General features: G+C 44.9%; 1 protein-coding gene across 24 annotated transcripts in view; it reads left to right on the top strand.

Moving 5' to 3' along the window:
• KCNMA1 (potassium calcium-activated channel subfamily M alpha 1) overlaps positions 1–16,284 on the top strand; it is a 696,669-nt gene that overhangs the window by 624,332 nt on the left and 56,053 nt on the right. For all 24 annotated transcript variants that reach the window (XM_073240755.1, XM_073240756.1, XM_073240789.1 and 21 more), the window contains 2 exons: positions 2,298–2,522; positions 6,037–6,229. In XM_073240755.1, coding sequence (XP_073096856.1) covers positions 2,298–2,522; positions 6,037–6,229 — 418 coding nt within the window. The remainder of the gene's footprint in view (positions 1–2,297; positions 2,523–6,036; positions 6,230–16,284) is intronic.

Here is a 16,284-nt window from a genome sequence, read left to right on the forward strand (position 1 = left end):
GCTATGTAAAGAGGCTTTGGGGTTGTGTGCACCCACTGGGAGCAGGACTCTAATTGCTTTGGAGTTTAGAAAATATGAGATGGCCTCAGTCTTGAGGAAATGATCATTTAAATAGAAGACATAAAATGTAATCATGAAAAAATATATTTAAAGCTAAGCTCTGCGAGGCACAAAGTGCTATTCAAATCTAGGGTAAAAGGTCTCGTATGCATTTAAGAGTCCAAGGAAGTCTTATTGGATACAAACATGTAATACCTCAAAGAGTTTAAGGCCATTAAGGCCCAGCTTGTGTTAGACCCTGAAGGATGCAGAGGAAGCACAAGATACCCATGTGAGTACCTTCCTTGGTGGGTCTTGAAGCTGGCAGAATCAGACTCTTCGGGGCTGAGGCCCAGGAACTGGGATCTTTACAAGGCTCCCAGGTGGTGGTGCTGTGGCCAGTCTTAGACAGGCATTTTAGTGCCAGATCTAAGCTCCTGGGGTCAGCATTGTGCCTCAGTCATCCTGCTAACTGGTGCCTTCCTAGACTCTCTATTATAGATTTCCAGTCCCTACTCCAGACCCAGTTTGTATTCCTTGGCCTCTTTGAATGGAGCTAACCTCCCAGGCGACCTGGTTAATAAAAAATCATGAGGAGCCCCATCACAACATGATACACACTGGTGGAAACTCCCCTATGGGTACCCAGACACTCACACTTGCACACAGCCAAGATAGCTAACTCCATGTCTTCTCCATGAAGCAGTCATGTGGGATATGACTCCTTGGTGGGTCTTCCTTGGTCACTGTTTGTAAGACATTTCTTACAACCCCTGCCTTAGGGGTCCCTGTACCGTGGCAGAGTGAAACCAATAATGGCGACAGCTCCTGCTTTATTCTAACAATCAGGGAGTGAAAGCTAGCTTCTTCCTCTCCTTGGAGATTACTGTAGTAACCCTGACATTGTCGTGAGTTGCAGTATTGGCATTTAAACAATCAATAATATACTGGTCTATTCTAGGGATTAAACAGCAGAGTTTGATATGTGCAGTGGACATTAATATGATTTTCTCAAAGCATTGTAAGCCACATGGGGCCATTCAGGCATGTGGTGGGTGGACAGGGAGGAAGGAAGGCAAGACAGGAGGAGTTGGACCAGAAGCAGAGGCAGAGAAAGGCCCACAACTGGCCTGCTGTGTTTTTCTCTCCACTAACATGGTGAATGAAGGGCCAGCTGTGGCTAACCATTTGTATTTCCTGGGAAGCTAGGGTCCTCCTGTAACTGGAGTGTTTTTATTCTTTCATTCATCTCCTTTTGGATACAGGCCTAGGATTAGGGGAAGACCTGGGCTTGTTGCTATTGCTGATCTATCTCTAGATCCTTTTAATTATTGTTTGGGAGTCATCTTCTGGTGGCCTACACATAGGGGTCACTCCAGGCATGTCCCTGGAAGGCCCAAGACAACAGTGGACAAGGGCCAGCAAGATCTTTCTGGAAAGGGTCATATAATAAATAATTCAGGTATTGGCCGTACAGTCTCTGTTACAGCTGATTAGCTCTGCCATTGTAGTTGTCAAAGCAGCCATAGGTGATACCTAAATGAATAAGATTGGCAGTGTTGCAGTACAATTTTATTAGAAAGTGAATTTCATATAATTTTTCACATATTATGAAGTATTCTTCTTTTAAATTCTTTCGCCCTTTTAAAATACAAGGAACAGTCTTATCTTACTGGTCATGGCCATACAAAAACAGGTGGTAGGCGATGGTTTGCCAGGATATCATGTTCTACCTACAGAAGCAGCAGTGCACTGTGAAACCTCATTGATGAGCCTGTAACTCAAAAGTTAAATTTTGGAGCTGAGACCAACACAGGTTTTGACCATTTTCTCAACATCTCAGCAAGAGAGACAGAAACGGCGGCTCATTTTGTCAACAATTTCATGGGAACTAATAATTCTCTTTTCAAAAAACATAAATATTGCTATTTCCTCTTATTTGCCCCCTGACAATCATTATGAAAGATCTCCTGCTTGTATGTATGGGCATGCCTTTCTGAAAGAAGTGTATGGGTATATGTTTTGATATATTTATCATAGCAATATAATATGTACACACATACTCAAATTATAAATATATATGGCATGTATATAACACTGATAAAATAAAAATAATAGCACATGGTAGCATCTAGTAAGCACTCTGCATATGTTTACTCGACCCTTTACAAAAATGGTGTTTCTCACTTTACAAAAATGGTGTTCCTCAACGCTGTGAGGTCTTTTCTCCAGTGCTCACGCGCTCCTCCCTGTTGCAGACGCGAAGTGAAGCTGCCATGACCGTTCTGAGTGGCCACGTCGTGGTCTGCATCTTCGGCGATGTCAGCTCAGCCCTGATTGGCCTCCGGAACCTTGTGATGCCCCTCCGTGCCAGCAACTTTCATTACCACGAGCTCAAGCACATTGTGTTTGTGGGTTCCATTGAGTACCTCAAACGGGAGTGGGAGACACTGCATAACTTCCCCAAAGTGTCCATATTGCCTGTAAGTCGAAGGTCACATTACTGATGCTTTTTTTCTTTTCATTCACAAAAGAAAATCCCAGATGGATATAATAGTTTTAGCTTTGATTAGGCTTCTGCTGCTTCATCTGGTTATGGGCCTGAGAACTTCCCCTCTGCTCTGTCCAGGAATGTCCTAATCCTAGGAGACCTTTTGCAGCCAAGTTCAGTCACTCATCAGGTATGAAGTTTACCTGGTAACAAGTTTATTAACCATATCGATGTCTAAACACTCTCTTGCCTATCCAAACCTAGCGCTTTGGATATACCTCTGTAGCAGCATGCCTATATGCAGATGCCTATAGACAATGATGCCTATAGCAGAATTTAATTAGAGAACTATTGATATAATTTTATTTATGACATTCTTAATTGGGGAAATCTTGATTGTGCCACATTCTGTTTTGAACTAAATGTATTAAAGGAGTTTTTTATTTATTTGTGCTGTATGGAAGGCCAACCCCTTCTGCTGGTCACCTCCTACCTCCCATTCATTTAGAATCCCAGCAGTGTGTGTGTGTCCATATATGTGCATTTGATATTCTTGATTCTAAAACATTAGGATCCAAATCTAAAAGCAACAGTTTGGGACTACACAATTTAGTGTAAGGACATGGGATATATGATCTGGGAGTAATGTAACTAACCACTTCTTCATCATTAATCAACGTATTTTCCATACTCTCCCAAGAAATTCTAGGTTTTGTACATTTCAACATTTAGTATAGTTCTCCATGTCACAAACCCACACGCATAGCCCTTTTCCTGCAAAGGTTTTTCTCAGAAGTTTACATCCCTAAAACTGAGGAACATGGATTTGATGCTATATTCAAGGGACCTGGGTTTTTTCCCACTTCTGGAGATGGAGTCCATTGTTTCTATTATAATCTTTTAGAACCTCAGAAAAAAAGGCAAGTAATATAATTCAATAAGGAACGTATAAGAATCTATGCCCAAGTAGTACCCATTAGAAGCCACTGTTTGTCCTTATATCATCACTGGTACAATGGGTGCTCAATGAATATTTAAGGAAGTGAGAAAACACAGATACCTTTTGGATGCTGGGTCAAAAATCCACTGACTTAGTGAACACATGTAGTTAAAAATAGTCACCTGTAGAGAAACAAAGTCATATATATAGAAGAGCATAAATAAATATATATATCTTGCTAATTTCAGACATGATAGATTTGGTTATAGATGTCTATGATTATCTTCCTGTTTGTGCTTTTCCACAGGGTTCCTTGGGAACACACAGGCTGGGGCCTAAAAAGTATTTTGTGAAGAGCTTATTGTTGAGCTGGGCTACATGAGTCTGTGTGTGTGTGTGTGTGTGTGTGTGTGTGTGTGTGTGTGTGTGTGTGTGTGTGTGTGTGTGTGTGTATGTGTGTTTCCTTCGGCATGCCCTTGTACATTGCACTCACCTGCCAGCCTATATATGAATAAGCTGTCCTATTTGCAGGTCCTGTTCAAAGCCTCCAAAATTTAGCATGCTTAACACATGTTTGTATTAAATGGACCTTCACCTACATCTAAACATCTTTTATTGTTTAAACAGTGTCTTAAGTATAGGGCCAACCCAGAGAAATACAAGGTGTTTCTATGTATATCATTTGTATTTCTTGAGTTTTGAAATCATATGTATATAACTGCACAGGGATTGTCTTATATCACAATTACTGCCGGATTCCCTACAAGGTGAAAATTAAAAGAATATGGATGTAGGCAATTGAGGCTTATGCACTGGCAAACTGATTCAGGAAGTTAGTCAGACTTTGTACCAAGAGATCCCAGGAAAAGAGGAGATCCTTCTTCTCTCAAAAGATACTTCTTTGGAGCCTGGAACTGGTAGCTTCCTAGCCCCATAGCACTAAATGCCTCTTCCTCCATAATTCCACTTTGTGGCAACATTTTGGGGTCTGAGAATAGAATCATGACTGTCAGTGAGTCATAAAAGATGGTTGATCGTTTCCCTCTCTGCAGCCAAATCCCATCTCCTCAAAGTCCCTGCTCCAGGAAGGAGAAATGGAGGAAGCCATCCAGAGATCGATGGCAGTTGGCAAACCCTCTCCCTACACAGTCAGTGAGTTGAAGGTGATTCAAGTCTCCATACAGGCAAAGCAGAAGCGGAGAACCAGCCAGGCTGGTGGCTGGATGTGAATTCCAAAATGATGCCACATGGCCCTTGCGGAGCTCTGACATCGGATGGCCTGATTAATTCTGCTGTGACCCCTCCTGAGGACACACAGCACGTGGAGGCCATGTCCCTCCCTTCCAACACTAACCCTTCTATGTTACCTGTGGCTGTATTCCTGCCTCTCTGTCTTTACCCCCTTGATCCAGGTTTTTTCCCACTGTTTTTTGTTGTATTGGGATTTTTAAGAAATCTGTTTACTGGCTTATTTATTTTTAATTATACCAGTAACATACAACTATGTTCTTGTTATAAAATATTCAAACAATACATAAGTATATAAAGTCAAAAACAAACTTTTCCTTTGCCCCCAATCTTATTCTCCTCCCCAGAGGTAATTACTGTTATTAGTTTAGTATGTATTTTTCCTGAACTTTCTCTCTGAATATACATACATTTATAAATACATTCATAAATATATAGCTTTATTTTGTGAGTTTCTTTTTACATAAGTGAAATCATGCTTTCGAATTATCTAGAACTTGTGGTTTTTGTTTTCTTCTGTTTTGTTTTTACTTATCCATTTCTTTGAGGGACCCTTCCAAGTCAGTGCCTACGTGGAGAGCCGGTTCAGTCCCTTTAGCTGCTGCATAGACTTCCATTGTATATATATATCCGATGATGTATTTAACCTTTCCTGTGTTTCTTGGGCAGTTAGGAAATTCTCTCTTTTTTTATTGCTGAAAATATTCAAGAAAGTGATATGACCTGAAGCTTAACTCCTTTCCATCTCCCCTTGGCAAGACGCACGTTAATTCCACTGCCTCCCTCATCCTGCAGACTGAGCAGGGCCTTCAGCCCCACCTCATCACACCATGCCCACTGGCTATTTCCCCTTGGCTGCATTGGAGAGTCTAGTTGAAGCTGCTGTCTTTTCCCTGAGACAGAAGTGACCTGCTATTAAATAAACAGCCATTGGAAACCCACCCCCTTGTTACATTCTGAAAGCCGACGTTGCCACAGGACAGTTACTTAAATCAAGACAATTTCCAGGCAGGAAGAAGATGTAGAACCCTGGCATTATTCCTCTCCCTCGTTTGTTAGTAATAGCTTGATTGAGTATTGAGAGCAAGCCCAAAATGCTGCCGTCAGCACCGACTACCCTTTAGATTAGCACACAGCTCCTATTCCCTTGAATGTAGTTAGGCCAGCTTAATGTCAAGGCATAAAAAAGATACTTGTTAAATAATTTCCCAAAGCTCCGGCTCGATCTTTAATTTGTTTTTATTTTTTCCCCTTTCCCTCTTCTTCCTCAGTCTCACTTTTGCCTCTGCTTTTTTTTTTTCTTTCCTCTATGCCAAAGGGTACGCCATTAAGTCGGGCTGATTTAAGGGCCGTCAACATCAACCTCTGTGACATGTGCGTTATCCTGTCAGCCAATCAGAATAATATTGATGATACTTCGCTGCAGGACAAGGAATGCATCTTGGCGTCACTCAACATCAAATCTATGCAGTTTGATGACAGCATCGGGGTCTTACAGGCTAATTCCCAAGGTAAGGACAGCCTGTAATACTTCTCTGCTGTGCCTATGGGGGACAGGCACTGGCAAGAGGGATATCCTTCACTCAGTAATTCAAAGAGGCTCACATCAGCCTGCCTGGCAGTGAAACCTGCAGTTGCTGTTACGGCTTTCAAAGGGGCATCTGCTGCCTCTTCTTGGCATCCTGGGAAGCAGGCTTGAGACCTGAACACCCATACTCAGAATAAGCTGCCTTCCCAGAATATAAACCAGCCTTTAAATTGCCATCTCCTAAGCCTTCTCAAACAGTGGCTTTATGACGAGGGTCACCAGTTAAATGTCAGAGCCCTGAAAAGATGCTGGCTGAAAAATTCCCCGTGTTTCTCCTTAGTATATATTTTTGCCATTGACCTGTGTTAAGCTGTGCCATTGTTTTAGCTGCATGGGGGTTTTAAGCTTTATGCTGTTACATGCTGACCAAGGAGTGGTGATCTCAGGGAGTAAGGACTATATGGACACTAGAAGTCATTTAGCAAGAGGTGACACACATCTGCCCTCTCAGCTCTGCACCGACCTTTCCTGTCATTTTCTCCTGGGAACATAGCTACAAGTAGAGACGTCATCAGGGAGGCTCAGAGAGACAGTGCAGCAAAACCCCAAACAAACAATCTCCCTGATCAAGGCCTTGGCAGGATAGGATGTGAAGCATTTTCCTCTGAGTAACACCTCTGTGTAGGCTTGCCATGAACTGTAGGATCATTGTCACATGTGGTCTACTGGATGGGTGGCATTGGGGGCCTGATGGGGGCCTGAATCCCATCCTTCTTGATTGACAGTAGGGGGAGCACAGCCCATGAGAACAACAGCTGCCAGGATAAAGTGCTATCTCATTGATAAGATAAAACTCAACTTGGTTGTGCAGCCTGGACCTGGGTGTTACATTATCTTTTGTCAACTCAGCCCATCCTTCTGACATCTGCCCAGCATTGCAGAGAAGCCAGGAACAGTAGTCTGTTGAAGCCTCTCCCCTGAGTGGTTCTGGGCTGCCGTCTGCCAGCAAGCAGGGGGCATGGGAGCAAGATCTGGGAACCAGCAGAGAAACAGAGGCATTGAGTCTTTGGAGGCAGCTGCAGCCAGACTCTGAGCAGATGTGAGTTCAAAGCTGCTCTCAGGGACACTGTCTCAGAACCACTGACTTTGCTTCTAGGGACTAACAGGAGGATGTGGGGTTCTCCAGGAGTCTTGAGATTCACAGAAGCTGCTGGTGAAGCCCAGGAAAAACTTCCACTTGGTGTTACAATAAAGTGACTAATGGTGGCCTCGTGCTCCTTCAGCCCTTCCAATGGTTGTGTCAACCTCTAATTTTCTTCGCACTTGGAACAGAGTGGCTTCTATTCCAGACGCAGCCCTAACTGATACAGCCTGAAGCACTATTTTGACCTCTCTGCTCCACCATCTTCCCTCTCAGCTCCACATCTGAATCTTGGTATCCTTGCTCAGCCATGCCTGCAGGGCAGGGTACCATGTCACAGCTCTACGAGAGAGCTCTTCTCTACACAGATGCAGGCTGGGGAGCCAGGGCCTGCCTCCTGCACGGCCTGCTCAGGGAGGTGATAAGGGTATGCGGAGATAGTACACTGGCCTTCTAGGGTGTGGAAGAGACAGGCTACCTTTTAGCTCCTGCTTCACATACTTGCTCTTCAGTGTGTGTCCTCCCACCCCTGTCCCAGCATGGGCATCACCTGGGGAGCTTATTGGATGTGCAGAATCTCATGCCCACCCCAGACCTGCTGGGGCAGACTCTGCATTCTTACAGGTCCCCAGGTGTCTCGTGCACAATAAATCTGCACACTCATGAAACCTAGCCCAGTGAATGTGCTGACCAACCTGATCAGTCGTTCCTCCCCGGGCAGGAACCAGCAAGGGGAATGGGCAGACGCCGGAGCAGAAGAGCTCCTTTTGGGTGGAGATAGGACTGAGGAGGAGGGACAGGAAACACTCCCCCCGCCCTAATGGGCCTAATCCCTCCAATTCAGTAATTGTTATTTCCAATCTACAGATTAGAATCTCAAAGTATATTGAGTCACACATGAAGCTGATATAGGTGTCCCTTCCGGCTCTCATAAACCTTATCCCAGCTTCTCAAATCCAATATGATGGCCAGACTGGTAAAATGCCTTCCCTCCTCTCTGTAGTTACTCACCCAATTCTCAATTACTGTTTTAGCACAGGAATAAGCAAGAAAAATAGATTTTGATGGGAGATAAGGAAGAAGAGAAAGAGAACTCATTTTTTTCTGGACAAAAAGAAAGAGAGAGGCAGTACTTCACACACACACACACCACAAAGACAAAGGAAGGCAGAGGATGTGCTCTGTAGCCAGTAGCGATTTTCATAGACTCTTGGTCAGCAGTTGGGTGGAGCAGTGCTCCTCCAGTACCAGCAAGCAGACTCTTCTCTCCATGACTGTCAGCGCTGTAGGACCATTAAGCCCACATTTCCCTTCTTTTTCTTTGTCTGTCTGCCCCTGTCTTGTCCTTGGTTTCTCATACTCTCTTCTGGTGACACTCTGACCTTCCAGGAGGCATGGCCATCAACATGATATGTTGCTTACTCCCCAGTGGGTGGGCGCTGATGGCCTCTGGCTGCTTACCACGCAGCTCATCCCTTGGGTTTGTCCCAGCCTGCCGGGCCAGGTGGGCAAACAGAGTTCCTCTGCCACTGTCCCTCCTTGGCATCCTTTTGACCAACTGGAGGGCTCACTGGCCTCAGATGCTTTTATTACCCTTCATCCAGGCATTTGGCATGACCACACTCCAGGTGGATTCGAAGCAGAGAGTACAAAATAGATTTTAGTTACTCTTTTCATTTTGTGAAACAAATCTAACTTCCCCAGAGTGATACCTACATAGATTTCTGGCTGCTGTCATCCGATTTTCATCACTATTTATTCTAAAGTCCTTCTGAAACCCCATCCTCTGCTTTTCCCTGAGAGCTGTGTTACCGTCTCTCCAGAAAGCAGCAGACAGATACGTGGACTCAGGACCAATGTGTGTGCTCTTAGACTAGAGTGTTCATGCATCCTTAAGGAAAAACTAACATGATATAATGTAACATGAGAAATGTGTGTTAACATTGAGAAGGTAGAGTCTTCCTTGGGATTTGTGTTCAGACACTTATCATTGGGTGTTACTTGGTCTCCTAGGCCAGCAAAACCTTCTTTCCCTTTCTGCATTTCTGTTTGGTGTCACTATTCCAGGCCACATGGTGTCAGAACTGACCCAGCCTAGGGAACATGGATCAGACACTTTCTGAAAAGATCTGAGATGTGATGGCTGGTTGTCAGAAACAATTACGGAGAAAGGTGGCATACCCAAAGCTAGACGGTATATCCGATGTGACAGTTGGGTCTATGAGATGCAGTTTTAATATACAGCAGGCAAGACTCCAGTGACAATTATATAAAGCAGGTGAAGCTGCTTCTTGCTGGTCAGCAAACATCAGCTCAGAACCACTTTACAGTTCTTTACCAGCAACTAAGTGCCTTTATTTACAGAGCGCCTGTCACTTCCCTTTGGCTGGAGAGCTGGTGTATTATTTAGCACACATTTATCTGGGGAAAACATTTCAATTTAAATCAGCTGGTACAACGGTGGCTCTTGCCAGACTATTTCCCTGTGGTTCTAAAAGACAAGAACTGAGTCTGGTTTGGGAAGGGAGGGTGAGCAGAGGGAGGGAGAGTGCATTCTCAGAGAGCCACTTGAGGCAGTAGCTGAAAAGAGGGAGCTTGTGATTGAGTTTCCCATCGTGCTTTTAGATCAGTTCATGAAATGGGCATCTATGGTTTCTTCCTGCTTAGTCTCCCAATAAGAGTAACTCTTAAGAAAAGAAAGAGGAATAAATGAGTACCTTATGTACTATGTGTCAGGCTTTATAAAGACCCAGGACCCAAAGATGAGTTTGATTCAGCCACTATCCTTGAGGGGCTCAGGTGAGTGGAAGAGGCACCCCCATAAACAATCACAGTGTGGTGAGACAAGGACCAGATTAGAAACACAGGAGTGCAGAGGGCCCTTAAGTTTATGTATTTCAAGGAGTGAGAAGGCTTCCAGAAGAGGTGACATTTGTGGATGAGTTGCTATTTAGCATTTAAAATATAGCTAGTGTGCATAAGAGGAAAACAAATCCTACCATTTACAACATCTTGGATGGAGCTAGAGGATATTATGCTCAGTGAAATAAGCCAGGCAGAGAAAGACAAGTACCAAATGATGTCACTCATTTGTGGAGTGTAACAACAAAGCAAAACCGAAGGAACAAAACAGCAGCAGACTCACAGACTCCAAGAAGGGACTAGTGGTCACCAAAGGGAAGGGACTCTGGAGAGTGGGTAGGGAGGGAAGGAGAAGGCGATTAAGGGGCATTATGATTAGCACACATAATGTAGTTGGGTCACAGGGAAGGCAGTACAGCATAGAGAGGACAAGTAGTGACTCTATAGCATCTTACTATGCTGATGGACAGTGACTGCCATGGGTGAGGGGGGACTTGATAGTATGGGTGAATGTTGAAACCACAATGTTGCTCATTTGAAACCTTCATAAGATTGTATATCAATGATACCTTAATTAAAATAAATAAATACATACATCCATACATAAATAAACAATATGGCTAGGGTGACTGAAAAACTGAATTTTTATTTTATTTTAATAAATTTAAATTTCAATTGTGGCATGTCACTAGTGGCTACCATGTTGGACAGTGTAGCTCTACAGCGTAGACATGCTGCCTTGCTAAGGGTTTGGACTTATGGGAAGATGACGATCAAATCCATGTTTTAAAAAGATAACAGGTAAAAATATGATATGGTTTAGAGGTGGGAAGAGATGGGTAGCAAGAGCCATGTAAGAAAATGACTACAGGGGACTAGGAGGATGGGATGAGGGCTGATGGTCCAGCTTTAGTGATACCCATCACAAGGGCAGGACAAGGTCGAGATGGATTTGAAACAGGAGAGAGCCATCGAAGGCCACTTGGATGGGAAAGAGGTGTGGATGAGCAAGGCTGAGCAGATGGGAGTGAGTTTCAAGGTTGGCTACTGGGTGGATGTGAATGATTAAGTAAGCAGAGGATACAGAAAGAGAAACAGGCTTGGGGACGATGGTAAAGAACTGAGTCCTGGCCCATTAGAGCTGGAATTATCCATAGAATATCCAACAAAGAATAAGAACATACTGCTGTAGAGATGAAGTTAGGTTTGAAGCTATATAGGCTTGGAAATCATTGGCGATGGTTGGGTATAGGCCCTGAAAGTAGGTATTTCCCAGAGAAACCAGCAAATAAAGATTTAGGGAAGTAGAAGTACCAGTGTGAAAGATAAAGGAGGAGAGAGTTGAATAGATTCCAGAGAGCAGTTTAGGTATATTGTAATTACTTGTTGATATGTGTGTTTTCTTGAGTAGACTATGAGCTCTGTAAGAGGCCAGGACTCTCCCTCATCTTGCTGAGCTTCATGTCCCGAGCACCTTTAGCACAGGCGCTGGCATGGAGTTGGCACGCTGTAAGCATTTGCTGGGCTGAACTTACTTGAGAGGAAGCAATGATTAGCAGTGCCCGATACTACAAGAAAGTCAAGTATACGAGGGCCTGAAAGAGGCAACAGGGCATTTGACCCTCTGAAGTCGATGTTGACCTTGGCAAGAACAGTTAACAGCCTTTAGCCAGCAGAAACCAGCATTCGGGATTCGGCAGTATTAATGGGAGGTGAGAATTTGAGCGTATTTATTACTCTTGTAAGTGAAGAACGGGAGAGAAATAGGATATTTCAGAGGATCTCATCAGAGAAAAGATTTCCCTTTGGTTTTTAGATTAAGGACAAATACACCATATTTGTTGGCTGCAGTAGCCTGTGATTAAGTAAGCAGAGGACCTAGGAGGAAAAACAGGCTTGGGGCTGAAGGAGAAGAACTCGGTCACCAGAGAAAGCTTGAAGCTGCAGTGGATAGTTGTTAAATGATAGAGCGAGGGACAGAGAGAAGCAGGAGAAGCTGAGGCAGAAGGCTGCGTGAGGAGGAGGAGGAAGCTGGAGGACGCTCAGTCTGAAGGCTTCTGCTCTCTTTGTGAAGCAGCCAGTTTGGTTTTCCCTGAGGACGCAAGGGACTGGGACAGCTGGGACAGGGGACTGATGGTGGTAAAGGTTCAGAGCGGACATCATGCAGAACATGTAAGGGACGTCACGGGGTTAGGGGAAGGCACGTGTGAGCCCCAGAGGACCCGCCGAGGCTGGAACTGGGACGGTGCAGTGAGGCCGATCAGCACAGCCCTGCAGCTTTCTCTGCAGCGCTTGGCAGCAGGAGCAGGAGAGGCAGAAGTTGGCTCTAGCTGGGAATGGAGATTCCGATGAGGCAGTGGAGTCCATGGAGCTGTTGAGAGAATATTAAAATGAGTAGCCACCAGATCTGAGACAGGAGATGGAGAGGTCAAACCAGAGTTATGCTGTATAAACTGAGAGGCCATAAACAAAGCAAGAAATGAATCCCTGTGAGGTCAAAGAATCAGAGTGTGAAAGGGGGCTGGAGAGCTGAGGTGGCAGGTTTTATAAGAGAGATGAATATGTGATGAGCTCAGAGAGTGAAATATTCCTTGCAGATATGGGCGCTATTGCACCTGAAAATAGTTCTTCTCTGTGAGGACTCCGAGCCCAAAACAAAACCCATCTGGGCACCACAAGCAGTGCCTTCCCGGCGATAACAACTGCACTAATAGCGCTAATGCTTCGTGCATGTTACTGCCATGGTGTGGTAGGCACTTTGCCCAATGAGACGCTATGCATTTCTTAGATCACTGGTTTTCACCCATGGTTGCACATTGTAATCATCTAAGAAACTTAAAAAATACTGACACCTGGACTGCACCTCAGCAATTGTGACTTAACTGGTCCGCAGACAACCTGGGCCTCAGGAGTTCTATAAGCTCTCTGATGATTTGCAAGCACAGCCAGGGCTGAGAACCACTTCCCTTCAGAGGAAGTGTGTGACGTAAGGAGATTACTGTTTTGATGGTAAAGAAGAGGAAACTGAGGCTCATAGAGGTTAAGTAATAATTTTAACCTGGGTGTCTTGCTCTCTCGGGATCCTAATCTTTAAACCACTTTGCTTCTTTAGGCCAATTATGTTGGCTCAGTTTGTTGGTCTGCTTTCTTCCTTCCATGTCTTTTGGGTAGTCATTAGTTTTCCCAAGACTGAAGATTGTTAGTGGAGAGAAGAGGGATTAGGGGGGGCAGTGCAGCCCAGGCTCTGTCTTCGGCCTAACTGGCTGTATTTGTCAGTCTCTGGCAAACGTCTTGAGCACTGAGTAAAGGATATTAGTTGCCCAGTGGACAGACTTTCTTCCTGACGACAGCTTTTGAAAAGTGGCAAAGATGAGATCTCAACAGCAACCCCACTCCTCCCCAAAGTCAGCAGTGTGCTTCCTTCAGAGCCTGGGTCTCTTTAAGAAGACGAAGCAGGTAGTTTTCAAAGTCTGGGCTAAATTTGGATGTTGGTGTTAAGGTTCCTCTGTTGTTCCTTTTCCTGTTCTATGCTCTGCATTGGTCTGATTCATGCTGCCTGTCCTGAAGATGTTGCTAGGGATTGCTAGGGAGACAATGCATAAGACACCCCTTATGGAAAAGTGGTCCTTATGGAAAAGTGTCACTGCTTCAGAACACTGGTTTATTACTGTGAGAGAATTATACTCTAAGGAGGGTGACACTGAGGGCAAGAAGAGAGAGTGCCTTTGAGGGACACTTTGAAAAACTTGGGATTTCAGCAGGTGGAAACAAATAGTGGTGGTTGAAACTAGAGAAAAGAACAGAAAAGAGGAGGCAGAGGTACATGGTGATGTGTTTGAGAGACAGCAGAGCGTACAATTTGTTGGAATGCAGGGTATGTGTAAGATACCAGGGAGACCTAAGGCAGAGGGGAAAGGGGCCAGGCATTGAGGAAATTTTTTTTTTGAGTTAGAAGCTGTAAATAATTCAGTCGGCACTGGGGAGCTACAGCATGTTTCAAAGCACAAGAGAGGTGGGATTGGACCTGAACTTTAGGGAGTTGGGTCTGGAAGTCTTGGGAACATTGTTTGGAGTGACTGAGAAAAAAGAGGGACCCTGGGTAGGAATCACAAGGAGAGCAGGAACCTTGAACTGGAAAAAGAGCATTAGGTTCTAGTATAAGACATAGTAGATGTTATACAGACTACATGAACGTGACAGAGGGTTGGTGACATGCTCATGGGAAGAGGCCTGCAGAGTGGAAGGTCTGGCTGTGGGAGAGTTAATATTGGTAGAGGTGGGTTTTAACCACGGTTCATTTCCACACGGACGTGGTGGAAAATCCAGGTGGGCATGAAAAGCAGATGGGTGGAAATGAATCCTGGATCCAGGAGCAGAGGAGTGCCACAGGGGAGAGTGTGAGGCAAAAAAGTTGAAAGGCAGAAGTAAGAGCAGCATCTTAGAAAGGGTGGAGGAAACCATTGTTGAAGCCAAGGAGCCATAAGCTCAGCTGGGTTCCTGACATCCCCAGGGAGGGAGGAGCACGTGTCACCAACCAGGACGGATGTCTACTGCCTGGTTTTCCTCATCTCATCCAAATTTATTCTTCTATATTCTATGCCTCTTTATAGCCATCAAGTTATGTAAGTTAGTGGTGGCTTACATAGACACAGCAGGCATACAGCATGTGTTATGTGCCCATGAGCACGCACGGAAAAGCTCACCCACACACACACACACACACCCTCCCCACGGTTCCTCCAGCCTCTGTGACCCTCAGCCAGTTACACTAAATGTTGTCCACATATAAGCCGGTGCTCTCCTTTGTCTGCATTTCAGCAAAGGTTAAGAGCCTCAGGTAGGGAATGACATTTTTCTATGTAAGTATGGCTGTGGTCCTTGGAGAGACAGCATTGACTGGGTGCATAGGATACATCTGAAAGTCTTGAGATTGCTTTTACTGTTCCAGAGAAGACAGTGTGACTTCTCTTTTCTCTTTGAGGGGGAGACCATGTAGATTAGGATCTCTAAGTTATTGAATGGCAGGAGTCAAGATTCCAAAGGACCTCCCTAAACTGGAACTTGGGACAAACGGACAGGATGGAATGTAAGGAAGACCACTGAGCATTCCATTTCAAATAATCACTAAAGAAAGGTTGCACAAATCTCACTGATAGAAGGTACTGTTTTGTGCAGTGGTGGGTTCTTCCTCGTCAGGCTGAGAGGGAGCATGTCAAGAGCTGTGAGCACTTGAACGGAGGAGCTGACAAATGCAAGAAGGCTGCCAGGGGATGACCAGAATGGGGCACTGCTTGGACAGCCTGTCACCTGCCAAGTGGTTAAGGGAACAGGGCTAGCGGACTAGAAGGGCCATTTTATCTTCTGCTCCATTGGACAAAGCCAGGCTCAATGGCCACTGGTTAAGGAGAACCAGATTTTAGCCCTACATAAGGAAGACATTTCCAGAGCAGAACGGGCTGCCTAAAAGTATAGTGAACATCCTATCAGTGTGTGTCCATTCGCCAAAGGGAAGCTGATGGCATGATCTTGGTGGTGAGAGGGAAATCAGGTGAGGTGAGAGTTCTGTGGTCCTTTGTCACTGAGGGTCTCTGGTATTTTCCGTATTTTTATTACATAGGGATCTGTGTTTTGGATAATCGACATTCTTACTCCATAGGGAGAGCTATGGCATTTGGCAGGATTGGAGTTGTATTGGGTCTTTTAATGGAAGGTTTCAGATCCTTCTAGAATGGTGCTTGGTGGCTAAGATGCGGAGGGGAGTCGCCTGTGTTGAGGTGAGCAGCTGCCCCTCTGGCTTTTTCATTAATTTTGACAGACCACCCCCATCTTCAGCTCCCCTGTCACCCTGCAACAGCCACCATTCCCGGTTTTCTCCCTCTTCCACGGCCCCAGCCTCACCGCCCACACACCAAGCTTGCTCCCTCTCACTTGCAAACATCCCTGTACACATATGCTCATCCCTCCCTCCCTGATATCAGGGAAGCATTTTTTCTGCTCCCGTATAACATTTCATTACCACAATATTCTCTCTCAAT

Source organism: Manis javanica, chromosome 7 (assembly GCF_040802235.1).
Source record: "Manis javanica isolate MJ-LG chromosome 7, MJ_LKY, whole genome shotgun sequence".
Classification (NCBI taxonomy): Eukaryota; Metazoa; Chordata; class Mammalia; order Pholidota; family Manidae; genus Manis; species Manis javanica.